A 15,461-nucleotide genomic window follows, 5' to 3' on the forward strand; every position below is an offset into this window, starting at 1 on the left:
CTCTTGTGACCCATGCCTGTTTGTAGCTTACCACATGACTAATGTAAGTCCCACTGAATTCAATGTCATACTCTGTGTCTAAATTTGGATGCAACCCATTGTTTTACATTGTTCCCCGTTATTTCCTTTGCTAAGCATTCTTTGTAAGATTGGGGACACTGCTGTTCCAGAATAGACATGAGATCATGATACAATACTGGCAACCCCGCAGTACAGAGGACTGCCTGGATAATTCTGTCAACAGATTTAGTGTTCTGTGAGATTTCATCATGACAGATACTGAATCTGGTAACTCAGAATGTACAGAGATTACAGGCACATATGACAATAGATCTCTATCCCAAGAACTAACTTGGTGCCCTTATAAATGGGGCATGAATAACAGTAGATGCAGAGAAGTTGATCTGGATTGCAGAGAAGAGAATCAATGAAAAGAAGCATGGACAGGCACCAAAACATTGTTCTCATGATCTCACCATAACATTTTGAAAGCACAGACTCCTGTCTTCCCACTGGGATGATCGAACTGAGCCTTGCTCCCCTGTTACTCATTTCCAATAATGATATCGTCACCTGGTTAGATTCGACTACATATGCTGGCCAAGTGCATATTACAGATGGACATTCCGGCAAGTAGCATGGTCTGAATTTGACCCCCCCCCAACCCCAACTCCTATCTTAATAGGCACAATGACTCTGATTCCTGAAGTATCCCAAGACACCAGTAGAATGAGACAGTTATGCAATGCACTGGAAATTGTGTGAAAGATTTAATGATTGATAGGTAGATAAGATTGATTCAAAATATCATTCACGTTGATTCCTCTCAAAGGCAACCTAAGAAAATTAAAGCTAAAAAGTGATACAATAAAATATGATAAACCAACCCATCCAGATATAGCTGTTAATATATATATATATATACATATACATATATATATATATATATATATATATATATATATTTCAATTCATTGTTTTACTAAGTATACCTGAGCCAAACATGTTGACCGCCATTTCCAGCCTCACTGTCATAATGTGAATGTGGGACATCATTTTACATGATGTTCCAGGGGGAGGGGAGCCACTGGAGGCAGGAGGAGAGCCTTACTGTAACAAATGGTGGTAGGAGAAGTTTTGGTTCCCATGTTCACCCAGTATGCCTCTGGAATAATGCTAAATGCATTATGACATCACTACATTCTAGAGTCACTGCTGGAGGGGGGAGAGGGTGAACAGGGATGGCCACATCATTTTTTACGCACAATGCCTGTGAAAGTCACAGTGTGTCACGTAGCAGCATCATTGCAGAGGCACTGCATGGGGGAACACGTTGAAAGCCAACATAGACCATCATGTCTAGTTTGGCTCACAGTCAGCTGAATGACATTGCTTTGTGGTGTGGAAGAGAGTGAAGTGGGGTATTGGTCTGCCAGTATAACTGTTCCCTTCCTGAACAAAGAACGACCCACTGTCTTTTCCTCAGTCTTCCAGCACTGGCTACATACCCAGTGAGCAGTGGTATATTCCCAATAGCAATATCTTCACAGAACAATTCTGGAAATAGCATCAGAAGAGTGTTAAACATCTAAGAGCTTCCTCAGGGCATCCTTGAGCTTCTTGTTCCTCAAGCTATAGACCACTGGATTCATCATGGAAGGAACTATGGTATATATAACAGCAAAGGCCAGGTCCTGGTCAGGTGAAGTGATAGTCGGAGGCCTCATATAAGCAAAGAGTCCAGTGAACACAAAGACAGAGACAACAGTGAGGTGGGGAAGGCAAGTGGAGAGAGCTTTTTGCTTCCCCTGCATGGAAGGATTCCTGAGCACTGCAGTGAAGATCTGCACATATGTTACAATGATAAAAATAAAGCAGCCTAAAGACATGATACAACCAAGCAGAAGAAGCCCAAATTCGACCAGGTACAAGTCTGAGCAGGTGAGCTTCAGCAATGCTGGGATTTCACAAAAGAATTGATTGACAATATTAGAGCAGAGAGTGATGGAAAACATGCTGCCAGTATGAATGGCAGCATAGAGAAAACCACTAAGCCATGCACTGAATGCCATGTGGATGCAAGCTCTTTTGTTCATGACTGCCTCATATCGAAGTGGATTGCAGATGGCAACGTATCAGTCATGTGCCATTATCGTAAGGAGGACAAAATCAGAGACTTCAAAGAACAAATAAAAGAAAACTTGAGCAACACATCCAAAATAAGAAATCAACCTGCTGTTCATAAGGGAATTTGCCATGGATTTGGGTACGGTGACTGAAATGGAGCCAAGGTCCATCATGGCCAAGTTTATAAGGAAAAAGTACATGGGGGTGTGCAGATGATGGTCAAGCACTACAACAGCAATGATGAGAACATTCCCAAGCATGGTTGCCAGGTACAATACTAGGAACGCAATGAAGTGTAAGATTTGTAGTTCCCGAATATCCGAGAATTCTAACAGTACAAAGCTAGAACTCAAGGTGAAATTGGACATCTTTGCCTTTAACATTATATATTATGTCTCCTGCAAAAGGAAGAAAAAGAACCACCACTCTCTTGTGACAGCAAGAGTAGATTACAAATACTTCCTTTTAGGGTTCCATCCATCCAATCATATTATACTCTCACCACCACCACCACTTTCCATTTTTATTTTCAGACTCACATTCAACTGAAAATGGTCAATACACATTGGGGTATTTTGTTGGGGGATTTGTCTCTGTAGGATGTATTGTTATGTTTTGATTTTGTTTTACTTCTCCAAGCCATGGGGTGCTCCTGGGTGTGTGTTTTTACCCCTTATGCATCTATAAACTGGTCTGTGTTCTGAAGTCTGAAATTTTGTGAAAATAATGTTCATGGAGACAGGTTGCTTCCAGACAGATGGCTCCTAATGCTATGAATTGCAAGACATTGTGCAACTATTCTGTCCTTCCATCCTTCATGGATTCTCTGCAGTAAAACAAAAGGAAGAAGGAAGAAGTGGAAAGAAAATGCAAGAGGGTTACCAATGGAAGAGAACAAACTCTAGATCAGCCATAGCATTCTGTGATCTGTAGAATTCTGTGAATGAGGCAGACCAATAGCACAATAAAAGCCATATCTGGAAGCACCCACAGGTCACTCTACAAACTGTTTGTGCAGTCTGATCCAGTGTCTATTGACTGGATAGCAAGTTCCACTGAGTTCAGTGGACTTACTTTCAAGTCAGTGTTTACAGAAGTGCAGAACTAATTAGTATATTTAAATAAGTGGGCTTACATTTAGATTAATTCAGTTAATGTGTATCAATCAGAATGAAAATTTAATTGCCCCATGCAGTCATGGGGCACTTTTACATAAAATTATGTACAATTCGTTTGATGGCTTCGTTCCCCAAGGACTCACAGCTGAATGTATGAAGTGAGTTCACTAAACTAGGGATGCTGGAGAAATTTGCTGTGAACACAAGTGGGGCAGAATTCCCAGGAATCCAAGCTCCGGATCCTGCAGCACACCAACACCCCCTTACCTCGGGCATCTGCCATAGTTTGCAGGGTAACAGACGCCATTAGCCTATCACTGGGAAATTATGGCCGTAAATTGTTCCATTTATGGCATTTGAGGCTGTAAAGCCCTTTCTTCTATGTAAATTGTGGTGTAAAAGGCCACAATTGACATAGAAGGAAGGGCTTTACAGCCACAGATGCTGCAAATTATGCAATTTATGACCGTAATTTCCAGCGATAGGCTAATGGCAGCTGTCATTAGCCTATTGCGCCTTTTAGACAGCCAGAGAACTGCCCTGCGAACTACAGCGGACATTCCAGGGCTTTGGGGAAATCTGTGGGGCCCTCAGCAGCCTGGATTTCCCCATGGTAGACCCCCACTGGACTGAACATCAGGGACTTTCCCCATCCTTTACTGAAACACATGGAGAAAGCAAACAAATGAGAAAGGAAATATGACATGTTGTTGTTCAGTCGTTCAGTGGTGTCCGACTCTTCGTGACCCCATGGACCATAGCACGCCAGGCCTTCCTGTCCTGCGCTCTCTCCCGGAGCGTGCTCAAGTTCATATTCATTGCATCCGTGATGCTATCTAGCCATCTCATCCTCTGCCGTCCCCTTCTCCTTTTGCCTTCAGTCTTTCCCAGCATCAGGGTCTTTTCCAGGGAGTTTTCTCTTCGCATTAGGTGGCCAAAATATTGGAGCTTCAGCTTCATTATCTGTCCTTCCAATGAGCACTCAGGGTTGATTTCCTTTAGGATGGACTGATTTGACCTCCTTGCAGTCCAGGGCACTCGTAAGAGTCTTCTCCAGCACCACAGTTCGAAAGCATCAATTCTTCGGCGCTCAGCCTTCCTTATAGTCCAGCTCTCATAGCCATACATTACTACTGGGAAAACCATAGCTTTGATTAGACGGACCTTTGTCGGCAAGGTGATGTCTCTGCTTCTGACTATGCTGTCTAGGTTTGCCATAGCTTTCCTCCCAAGGAGCAAGCGTCTTTTAATTTCATGGCTACAGTCACCATCTGCGGTGATCTTGGAGCCCAAGAAAGTAAAATCTGTCACTGCTTGCATTTCTTCCCCTTCTATATGCCAGGAAGTGATAGGGCCAGATGACATGATCTTAGTTTTTTTAATGTTGAGTTTCAAACCAGCTTTTGCACTCTCCTCTTTCACCCTCAACAAGAGGCTCTTGAGATCCTCTTCGCTTTCTGCCATTAGGGCGGTATCGTCTGCATATCGGAGGTTGTTGATAATTCTCCCGGCAATCTTAATTCTGACCTCTGATTCATCCAACCCAGCATTTCTCATGATGTACTCTGCATATCAGTTAAATAAGCAGGGTGACAATATGCAGCCTTGTCGTACTCCTTTCCCAATTTGGAACCACTCGGTTGTTCCATGTCTGGTTCTTACTGTTGCTTCTTGACCCTCGTACAGGTTTCTCAGGAGACAGGTAAGGTGGTCTGGTACTCCCATCACTTTAAGAATTTGCCATAGTTTGTTGTGATCCACACAATCAAAGGCTTTAGCGTAGTCAATGAAGCAGAAATAGACGTTTTTCTGGAATTCTCTTGCTTTCTCCATGATGCAGCGAATGTTGGCGATTTGATCTCTAGTTCCTCTGCCTCTTCTAAACCCAGCTTGTACTTCCGGTAGTTCTCGGTTCGCATACTGCTGAAGCCTAGCTTGTAGGATTTTGAGCATCACCTTGCTGGCATGTGAAATGAGCGCAATGGTGCGGTAGTTTGAACACTCTTTGGTGTTGCCCTTCTTTGGAATTGGAATGTAAACTGACCTTTTCCAGTCTTGTGGCCACTGTTGAGTGTTCCAGATTTGTTGGCATATTGAATGCAGCACTTTAACAGCATCATCTTTTAGGATTTTAAATAGCTCAGCTGGAATACTGTCATCTCCGCTAGCTTTGTTGTTACTATTGCTTCCTAAGGCCCACTTGACTTTACTCTCTAGGATGTCCGGCTCAGGTTCAGTGAGTGCACTATCATGGCTCTCAGGGACATTCAGATCTTTCCTGTATAATTCTTCTGTGTATTCTTGCCACCGCTTCTTAATCTCATCTGCTTCTGTGAGGTCCCTGCCTTCTTTGTCCTTTATCATGCCCGTCTTTGCACAAAACGTTCCCTTGAGATCTCCATTTTTCTTGAAGAGATCTCTAGTCTTTCCCATTCTGTTGTTTTCCTCGATTTCTTTGCATTGTTCATTTAAGAAGGCCTTCTTGTCTCTCCTTGCTATTCTCTGGAACTCTGCATTCAGTTGGGTATATCTTCCCCTTTCTCCCTTGCTTTTCGCTTCCCTTCTTTCCTCAGCTACTTGTAAAGCCTCATCATACAGCCACTTGGCTTTCTTGCATTTCTTTTTCTTTGGGACGGATTTCGTTGCTGCCTCCTGAACAATGTTACGGACCTCCGTCCATAGTTCCTCAGGCACTCTGTCTATCAGGTCTAATCCCTGAAATCTATTCCTCACCTCCACTGTATATTCATCAGGGATATGATTTAGGTCATACCTGAACGGTTTAGTGGTTTTCCCGACGTTCTTCAATTTAAGCCGAAATTTAGCAAGAAGCAGCTCATTATCTGAGCCACAGTCAGCTCCAGGTCTTGTTTTTACTGACTGTATGGAACTTCTCCATCTTTGGCTGCAAAGGACATAATCAATCTGATTTCGATACTGACCATCTGGTGACGTCCATGTGTAGAGTCGCCTCTTGTGCTGTTGGAAAAGAGTGTTTGCTATGATCAGCATGTTCTCTTGGCAAAACTCTATTAGCTTTTGTCCTGCTTCATTTTGTACACCAAGGCCATGCCTGCCTGTTATCCCGGTGATTTCTTGACTTCCTACTTTAGCATTCCAATCCCCTATGATGAAGAGGACATCTTTTTTTGGTGTTAGTTCTAGAAGGTGTTGTAGGTCTTCATAGAACCGATCAACCTCAGCTTCTTCGGCCTCAGTGGTTGGGGCATAGACTTGAATTACTGTGATGTTGAATGGTTTGCCTTGGATTCGTACTGAGATCATTCTATCATTTTTAAGATTGTACCCCAGTACTGCTTTTCCCACCCTTTTGTTGACTATGATTGCTACTCCATTTCTTCTAAGGGATTCTTGCCCACAATAGTAGATATGATGGTCACCTGAATTAAATTCGCCCATGCCTGTCCATTTTAGTTCGCTGATTCCCAAGATGTCGATGTTCAATCTTGCCATCTCATGTTTGACCACCTCCAGCTTACCTTGATTCATTGATCTGACATTCCATGTTCCTAAACAATATTGTTCTTTACAGCATCGGATTTTCTTTTCACCACCAGACACATCCACAGCTGAGTGTCCTTTCGGGTTTGGCCCAGCCGCTTCACTCTTTCTGGCGCTACTTGGAAATACCCTCTGCTCTTCCCCAGTAGCATATTGGACACCTTCCGACCTGAGGGGCTCATCTTCCAGCGTCATCTCTTTTAGCCTTGTGATACGTTCCATGGGGTTTTCTTGGCAAGAATACTGGAGTGGGTTGCCATTTCCTTCTCCAGTGGACCACATTTTGTCAGAACTCTCTGCCATGACCTGTCCGTCTTGGGTGGCCCTGCACGACATAGCTTATGGCTTCACTGAGTTACGCAAGCCCCTTCGCCACAACAAGGCAGTGATCCATGAAGGGGAAATATGACATGGCGAAGATATAATTAAGGTGATGTGATGCTGCTATGTCTTCATCATTGGATCCAGTTGTCATTGTGTGATAAGCATGTGGAAGTGAACTATAATATGTCATTTGCCTCTTCAAAGATATTGTTGAAGGACAAAAAGCAGGAACAGGACATTAGTTGACTTTATTCCTGTAAGTCCCCTCCCATTAGCTTTCCTGCACTGGTATATCAGTGACAAGGCCTGAAGAAGACATATTAATAAAAAGCATGATAAAGTACTGATGATCCATTACCTGGGGCTTCACTAACTACTTCTTCCTTCATATGTATTCTGAACTTTCAACAACATGAACCACTACAGTCAGTGTCTTGGTGAATTCTAAGCAATGCAGCATCTTTCTCCACTTCTCTTTAACAGTGACTCTGTGTGTGTGTGTGTGTGTGTGTGTGTCTATCCATGTGTGTGTGCCAGTGTGTATGTGTGCCAGTGTGTGTGTGTGTTTATGCATCTTAGAGCATCAATTCCTGTTCCTGAGTTCACCTTCAGAAATCAGGTGACATGCTTTATATTGCCTCAGATGCAGGCTTAAGTCATATTTAGAGTAGACCCATAGAAATCAATAGGACCTAAGCTACTCATGACTATATCATATTTTCTGCAACAGTATTGATTCAAAAAAAGTGCATCCAAATACAGTGAACTTTGTGTGGGTCCTTTGGTGTGTTTCCCTATGTGAAGCAGGATGACCATGTGCCCTGTTTGAGGAGGACAGTCATGGATTGGAAGGGCTGTCAGAGGACAAACCACTGAGAAAAAATAGTTGAGCAGGTGGTCGAGCCCATAGATGAAGAAGTAAGTTGTGAAACTACTCCAAGAGTCACAATATTTTCAAGATCTTACCTTTCCCATAAATGTATTCCCATGTTAGACAGAATGTCTCTTCTAGTTGCTTCAGATCAGTATTCAAGTGTCCATGCATCCATCCATGAATTCTAGTTCTTCGTTTGAGACTTGCCTCTGTGTGCACAGCTAATTTCAATCTAACCTGGAAAGAAAATATTGCTTGCGAGGAAAGGAGGTTAATTGATGTTTTCTCTCACTACTTGGAGACAGTCTCCAAAGAGAGGGACAATCTCCCAAGAGTCCAGTACAAATAATTATTAAAAAAGAAAGACGAGATCCACCTCACTATCCCCAGACTGCTTCTGTTTTCCTGGTAACCCTAATGAGATCATTAGCATACACATCCAGCATTTGAACACATGAAAACCACCACAGTCAAGAGGAGCAAAATTACTGCATTCTGTCAAATTTTCTCCTTGATTAAGGCCAGTGCAAGTCCCAGATTTGTGTCTGGGGGGGGGGATTGGGTTGGGAAAGATGCCTTCAGTGGACCTCCCTTCCTGAGGGGTCCCACCTGATTACCCTGTCACCACTGCCCATTCACTTATTCTCTCCCCCAGGACCCACTGTACCATTGCCCCAAAAGATGAGTTGGGTAGAAGTTCTCTTTCATACTGGACAGCCTACTATTTCCAGCACTGCCTGGAATGATGTCCTCTTTCCCTGTTCATCTGGCAACAGTCCAGGAAACTGGAGACTCAGTGAAGGAAGATCCATTGTGGCTCATGACCACTGGTAGTGTTGTTTTGTTTGTTTGTTTGTTTGTCTTTATAAGTTTAACTTAAGAAATCCATAATCAGATGACAATTCCAGAAGATTCAGCCCTCCTTGCAAAGCAAGGGATGTAGATCAAGTTTGTCTTGGCTCTGTGTGGACAGAGCGAAGGACATTTCTTTGTCATCCTGCAAAAGGCCACCATTTTGAATATTTTAGCTGTTCTGGGGGTGCACTGTAGCTTGTCATTAAATGTGAACCTGGCAAGGGTGGGCTGTTGGGGTGTTTGACAAGCAACCCAGGGGCTTTTTTAGGCTGTGGGTAGCTTGTCAAGCACCCCAGGTATAAGAGACCTACACAACTGCACCAGACCAGTTAATTACAGAAAATTATAGTGATTAGTGGTTCAATTATGCCAACTGATTTTACAAAACAACAATTATGTTAGGTCCACATTTCAAAACAACTATATCAGTTATGCCCATCAGTCTATGGAACCCAGATGTGTTTCTATTTCAACTCTCTAAAGTCTTCATCAGGTACTCCTGTAGACATAGCATGTTGGATAACAAATACCAATATCTGATAATGTTGAAGAAGAATAATTTCACTTCCTGAGTGGACAAATGCTTTCCTTGGTATACTGGTCAATGAAGGCAAACTAGCCTCCTTTCTTTGTGGGTTCAGAGTGAGGTCATCCCTCTGATTTTTTCCAGCTCACCCTTTCCAGAACGTGTAGACTCGTCAAGCCGAGTCACCAAGCAGATAGTAGGTGCTGCCCCAGTGTCTACATGTTGCAGATGAAATCCAGAACCTTGAGCAGTGGAAGTGAAACCTTTCCACTATGGCAGTAGTTGGCTTCCCTTCTGTGACATTTACAGTCAGATCATTCTTTTAAAGTTGCATCTCTACTTATCCAGTAGCTTATGCAAATCTGATGCTAATGTGCTCTCTGTTGCCATCTTTCATGGTGCACAACCTCTCTTCTGGTGATAGGTAAGAGGCCACCATACCAAAAAGAGATCAAGGCAAGTGGAAGCTGCTTCTCCCTCTTCTTGCTCTTAGCCTGGCTTGCATACCTGGATAGGCCTGATGAACAGGCAGCAACAGGAAGGAGGAGGAGGAGGAGAAACCGGGCCAGGAGGCTTCGCAGGGCCGGAGTAGTCCTCCTGTTGGGATGTGAGCCTCAGCGACTGCATGACCCTTCAGTCAGCCCTGATGAAGCCTAGCATGCAGATGGTCTAGGATCAGAAATATAAGAATGTGAAAAGTATATATCATTGAGGATTATACCACATAAAAGTGGCGATTTGAGTCTTAGCTGCAAAGTCTTGAAAAATGTGTTGGTCCAGTCTCCATATTATGTATAGTTCTGTGATTCCCCCATCCCACAAGACTATCTTTTAATATTGTAGACCAGCTGTGGATGGCTTTGAGCAGAATGGAGCACTGCTTTCAAGGGGATGGTTTCATTCCATAATTGTTTGCTGCTCAAATCAGCCTTCCAAACCACTTTGCTCCTCCAGGAGGAAGATATACAGATACCTGTTATCTTGTCTCTTTCAGGTGGGCAATAATAATAACAACAACAACAACAACAACAACAGTAGTTTGGGATTAACTTTTGTGGGGACAAATGGCTGGCAGAGAAATGGATAAACACCCCTTGCGCCTTCTGGCAACAACAGTGCATTATGCTGTACTACCTGCATTAAAAATAATATTCAGGAATCTAGGGATGGCGGAGAATTTCTCCACAAATCTTTGGGAGGCCGAGCACCGAGGCATTCAGCCAAACAAACGTGTTGGGGAAATTCTCCGCCGGCACCCCCCCGGGATGGGACTTACCGTGGCTGAATGTCCCTCTCGGCGGCGGGTCCCGGCGGCGGTTCAGCAGCATTTTGTCGGGGGTGGGGGCGGCGGTCAGTCTTCCGACCGGCTGCTGCCACCACCATTACAAAATAAAAAAGTAACGCACACACACACACACCCATGATAGGCTACGTGACGATTTACGTGGCCTATCACGGCTAGATTTCTAAAGTCAGCCGTGATACGCTACGTAAATCGTCACGTAACCTATCACGGGTGACTTTGGGGGGAAAAAAAAAGCGTGTACGCAAATGGCGGTGGCCCATGGGCGCCGCCATTTGCGTTCCTTATTTTGGCACATCTAGTCTACGTAAAGATTTATGTAGACTACGGCGAAAATAAGGGCAACGCAAATAGCGTTCCCTTATTTTCGCTGTAGTCTACGTAAATCTTTACGTAGACTAGACGTGCCAAAATAAGGAACGCAAATGGCGGCGCCCATGGGCCGCCGCCATTTGCGTACACGCTTTTTATTTTTTTTCCAAAGTCACCCGTGATAGGCTACATGACAATTAACGTAGCCTATCATGGCTGACTTTGGAAATCTAGCCGTGATAGACTACGGTAATTGTTACGTAACCTATCACGGTTTTTTTTTCTTTTTTCACTTTTTCTTTCGCGGCTGGGGAGACGGGGCGCTTCTCCCCGGTCTGAATTTCGGCCGGGTCGAGGCAGGGCGCCTTCTTCCCCTTGCCTGAACTTCGGGGGGAGAAGCGAAGCGCATCCCCCCCACCGTGAATCACCCCTGCGAAAAAGTAAGTGACATTCGTACATCCCTAAGGAAATCTGTCATGGAACTACATGAACAATAAGGGCACTAGCATGGCAAGGGGGCAGGTCTCTCACCACTCCAATGCCCTCATAGTCCATCGGGATGGCGGAGAATTCCGCCACGGATTTCAGTGAAGCCGAATGCACTGGCATTCAGCCCCCCGAAATCCGTGGCGGAACGGCCTGCCACCCCCCCCGGCGGATCCCCCCTGGGATGAGACTTACCTGGGGCCGATGTTCTGGACGGCGGCGCCTTTGGCAGAGGCGGTGGCGGCGACTGGTCTTTTGAACATTTACGGTCTTTGCCATGACAGGCTATGTAAGTCTTTACATAGCTTATGATGTCTGGGTAAAAAAAAAGACGTATGCAAGTGGCGGCGACTATGGCAACCGCCATTTGCATTCCTTATTATTCACCATTTTAGTCTACATAAATATTTACGTAGACTATTAGGGTGAAAAAAAAGGGGAGCACAAATAGCATAGTGGGTGCTATTTGCATTCCTTTTTGATTCTCCGTTTTAGCCTACGCAAATATTTACGTAGGCTAAAACAGCGAATAAAAAAGGAATGCAAATAGCACCCACTACGCTATTTGCGTTCCCCTTTTCTTTCACTGTAATAGTCTACATAAATATTTATGTAGACTAAAACGGCAAAAAATAAGGAACGCAAATGGCAGCCACCATAGCCGCTGCCATTTGTGTATGCCGTTTTTTTTTTTTTTTACCCAGATGTGATAGGCTACGTAAACACTTATGTAGCCTATCACAGCTCCTTGGCCGGACGCAAATGGCGGCCGCTATGGCGGCCACTACTTGTGTCCGCACCAGCCAGTCCGCGGCCAGAAATCCAGCTGCGGAAGGCCCTGGCCTGGCTGGCTGCTCTGTGGAGCTGCCGCGGAGCAGAGCCAGTTGTCGAGGATTCTAGTGGGGGGACTGGATCGCCTCCCCCCCATCGAGGATTATGGGGGGAGGGAAGGAGCACCTCCCATCCCACAAACAAAATCCGTGAAAAGGTAAGTGACTTTCATACATCCCTAATTGTCCATGCACTCCAAAAAGGCAGCAAGCTGACTGGTTCAGGTAGCTGCCATTCTTCACACCTTGGAACATACTTTGGTTTAAATGGATCACAGCAGCAGTATCAACCGGCTGGTGCAGTATTTTGCTGTACTGCATGCCATGTGGTGACTAGGGATGTCAGAGAATTTCGCCATGAATCTCAGGGAGGCCGAATGCCAGCACATTCGGCCCCCCAAAATCAGTGGCGAAATGGTCAGCCCCCCATCCCCCCTGGGATGGGACTTACCTTGTGCGAATGTCCCTGGTGGCCGCAGCTCCGGCGGGGTTGCGGCGACGGTGTGGCCGCCGCCATTTCCAAGTGAAAAAAAAAAAAACATGATAGGCTACATAAAGATTTACGTAGCCTATCATGGCTAGATTTTAAAAAAATACCATGATAGGCTATGTAAATGTTTACATGGCCTATCACAGCTGAGTGGAAAAAAAAAACAACCATGCGAACACAACCATGTTCCTTATATTGGCACATCTAGTCTATGTAAATATTTATGTAGACTACAGCTAAAATAAGGGGAATGCAAATAGCTACGTAAATGTTTACGTAGACTACACGTGCAAAAATAAGGAACGCAAAGGCGGCGCCCATGGGCGCCACCATTTGCGTACAAGAATGGCGGAGAATTCTCCACGAAAATTGGCGGTGAAATCCCGGCGTTTTGGCAGTGTTCTGGCAGACCTACCAATTTGTGGTGGGTCCCGGCGGCGTTTTGACGGCGTTTCGGTGGGGGCGGAGGTGGCAGCTGGTCTTCTGACTAGCTGCCGCCGCCGCTATTACAAAAGTAAAAAAAACCCCACACACGCGATAGGCTACGTAACGATTTACGTAGCCTATCATGGCTAGATTTTCAAAGTCAGCCATGATAGGCTACGTAAATCTTTACGTAGCCTATCACGGGTGACTTTGGAAAAAAAAAAGCGTAGGCAAATGGCAGCACCCATGGGCGCCACCATTTGCGTTCCTTAATTGGGCAGGGGTAGTCTACGTAAAGATTTATGTAGACTACGGAGAAAATAAGGGCAATGCTATTTGCGTTGCCCTTATTTTCACTGTAGTCTACATAAATCTTTACGTAGACTACCCCTGCCAAAACAGGGAACGCAAATGGCAGCGCCACGGGTGCCGCCATTTGCGTACGTGCATTTTTTTTTCAAAGTCACCCGTGATAGGCTTAGGGGTGGACGAAAGTCCCTTACCTTTCGCCTAAGCTTGTTTGCGGTGGGGGGGAGGCGCTTCGCTGCTCCCCCCGCAAAGTTCAGGCCGGGGGGGGGAGGCTTCCCGCCTCGCCCCAGCCGAAATTCAGGCCGGGGAGTGGGCTTCCTGCCTTGCCCGAACACGAACGCGAAAGTTCTAAAAAAAAAAAAACGCCCCCTGATAGGCTACGTGATGATTAACGTAGGCTATCATGGCTAGATTTGCAAAGTCAGCCGTGATAGGCTACGTCAATCATCACGTAGCCTATCACGGGTGACTTAAAAAAAAAAAAAGCGCGTACTCTAATGGCGGCCCCCATAGGGAGCCGCCATTCGCGTTCCTTATTTGGTCGCTGTAGTCTACGTAAAGATTTACGTAGACTACAGCTACCAAATAAGGAACAGGAATGGCGGCTCCCTATGGGGGCCACCATTATCCGTACGTGCTTTTTTTTTTTTAAGTCACCCGTGATAGCCTACGTGACGATTGACGTAGCCTATCACGGCTGACTTTGCAAATCTAGCCATAATAGGCTACGTGAATCGTCACGTAGCCTATCAGGGGGTATTTGTTTTTTTCTCTTTTATTGCAATGACCAGCTGCCGCTCCCGCCCCCTCAAACACCCGACGAACCGCCGGCCGGACCCGCCGCCGAGAGGGACATTCGGTGAAGGTAAGTCCCGTCCTGGAGGGGGTGCGGGGTGCGGGGGGGGGTTCGGAGGATTTCTCCCGGAAACTTGTTCGGGGGGCCGAACACGTTGGCGCTCGGCCCCCCGAAGTTTCGGGGAGAAATTCTCCGCCATCCCTAGATAGGCTACATAAAGATTTACATAGCCTATCACGGCTGACTTTGAAAATCTAGCCATGATAGGCTATGTAAATCATTACGTAGCCTATCTCATGTTTTTTTTTTTTACTTTTTTTTATTTGGTGGCCTGAATTTTGACCGGGAGGGGCAGGGTGCCTCCCCCCCCTCCAAGAACTTTGGGGGGAGAACTGAAGTGCCTCCCCCCCACCGCGAAGCAAGCTGCAGGACCAGGTAAGGGACTTTCATCCATCCTTATTGTGTACGCATGGTTTGCTTTTTTTTTTTTCACTCAGCCGTGATAGGCTACTTAACATTTACATAGTCTATCACGGCTGACTGCAGGGATGCAAACGGCGGCAGCTATGGCTGCCACCATTTGCGTTCCCGGCCAGCAGGATTCATGGCGGGAGGGACGGGGCGCCTCCCCCCTGGCCAGAATTTCGGGGGGGGGAGGGACGGGGTGCCTCCCCCCTGGCCAGAATTTCAGGGGGGGATGGAGCGCCTCCCCCCAACCACGAATCAAATTTTGGGCAAGGTAAGGGACTTTCGTAAATCCCTAGTGCTGACCCAGTCACCTTCCTGCTTGCCTTTAGGTTGGGGGAGTACTGTGGGGCCTCAGACCTACCCCCTGCCCCCGTATTTCAGCTCTAGTAATGTCACTGGACACCATATTACACCCTTCCCACCTGCCAAAGGTTTTGCAGTGATGGTGTAGTGTAAGACACATCTGAATTAGAGTCATGATATATCTAAGGATGGACAAAAGTCCCTTACCTGGTCCCGCAGCTATTTTCGGTGTGGGGGGAGGTGCTCCATTTCTCTCCCAAAAATTCTTGGTAGGGGGGAGGTGCCCCGCTCCTCCCGGCCGAAATTCAGGCCGGGAGGGGAGGCGCCCCATCCGTCCCCACCGAAATTCTGGCCGGGGGGGAGCTCCCGTCTCCCCGGCTGTGGAATAGAAA

At 45.9% G+C, this 15,461-nt stretch overlaps 1 protein-coding gene across 1 annotated transcript; it reads right to left on the reverse strand.

Moving 5' to 3' along the window:
* Nucleotides 1-1,580: 1,580 nt before the first annotated feature.
* On the reverse strand, nucleotides 1,581-2,495 carry LOC146341616 (olfactory receptor 14I1-like). Its single transcript, XM_084808384.1, is given in 1 exon segment — nucleotides 1,581-2,495. A coding segment is annotated over 1 exon segment (915 nt).
* Nucleotides 2,496-15,461: the final 12,966 nt, after the last annotated feature.

The sequence above is a fragment of the Heloderma suspectum genome, chromosome 6 (assembly GCF_057233095.1).
Source record: "Heloderma suspectum isolate Gila_16-S chromosome 6, 16-S_ref, whole genome shotgun sequence".
In the NCBI taxonomy this organism is placed as follows: Eukaryota; Metazoa; Chordata; class Lepidosauria; order Squamata; family Helodermatidae; genus Heloderma; species Heloderma suspectum.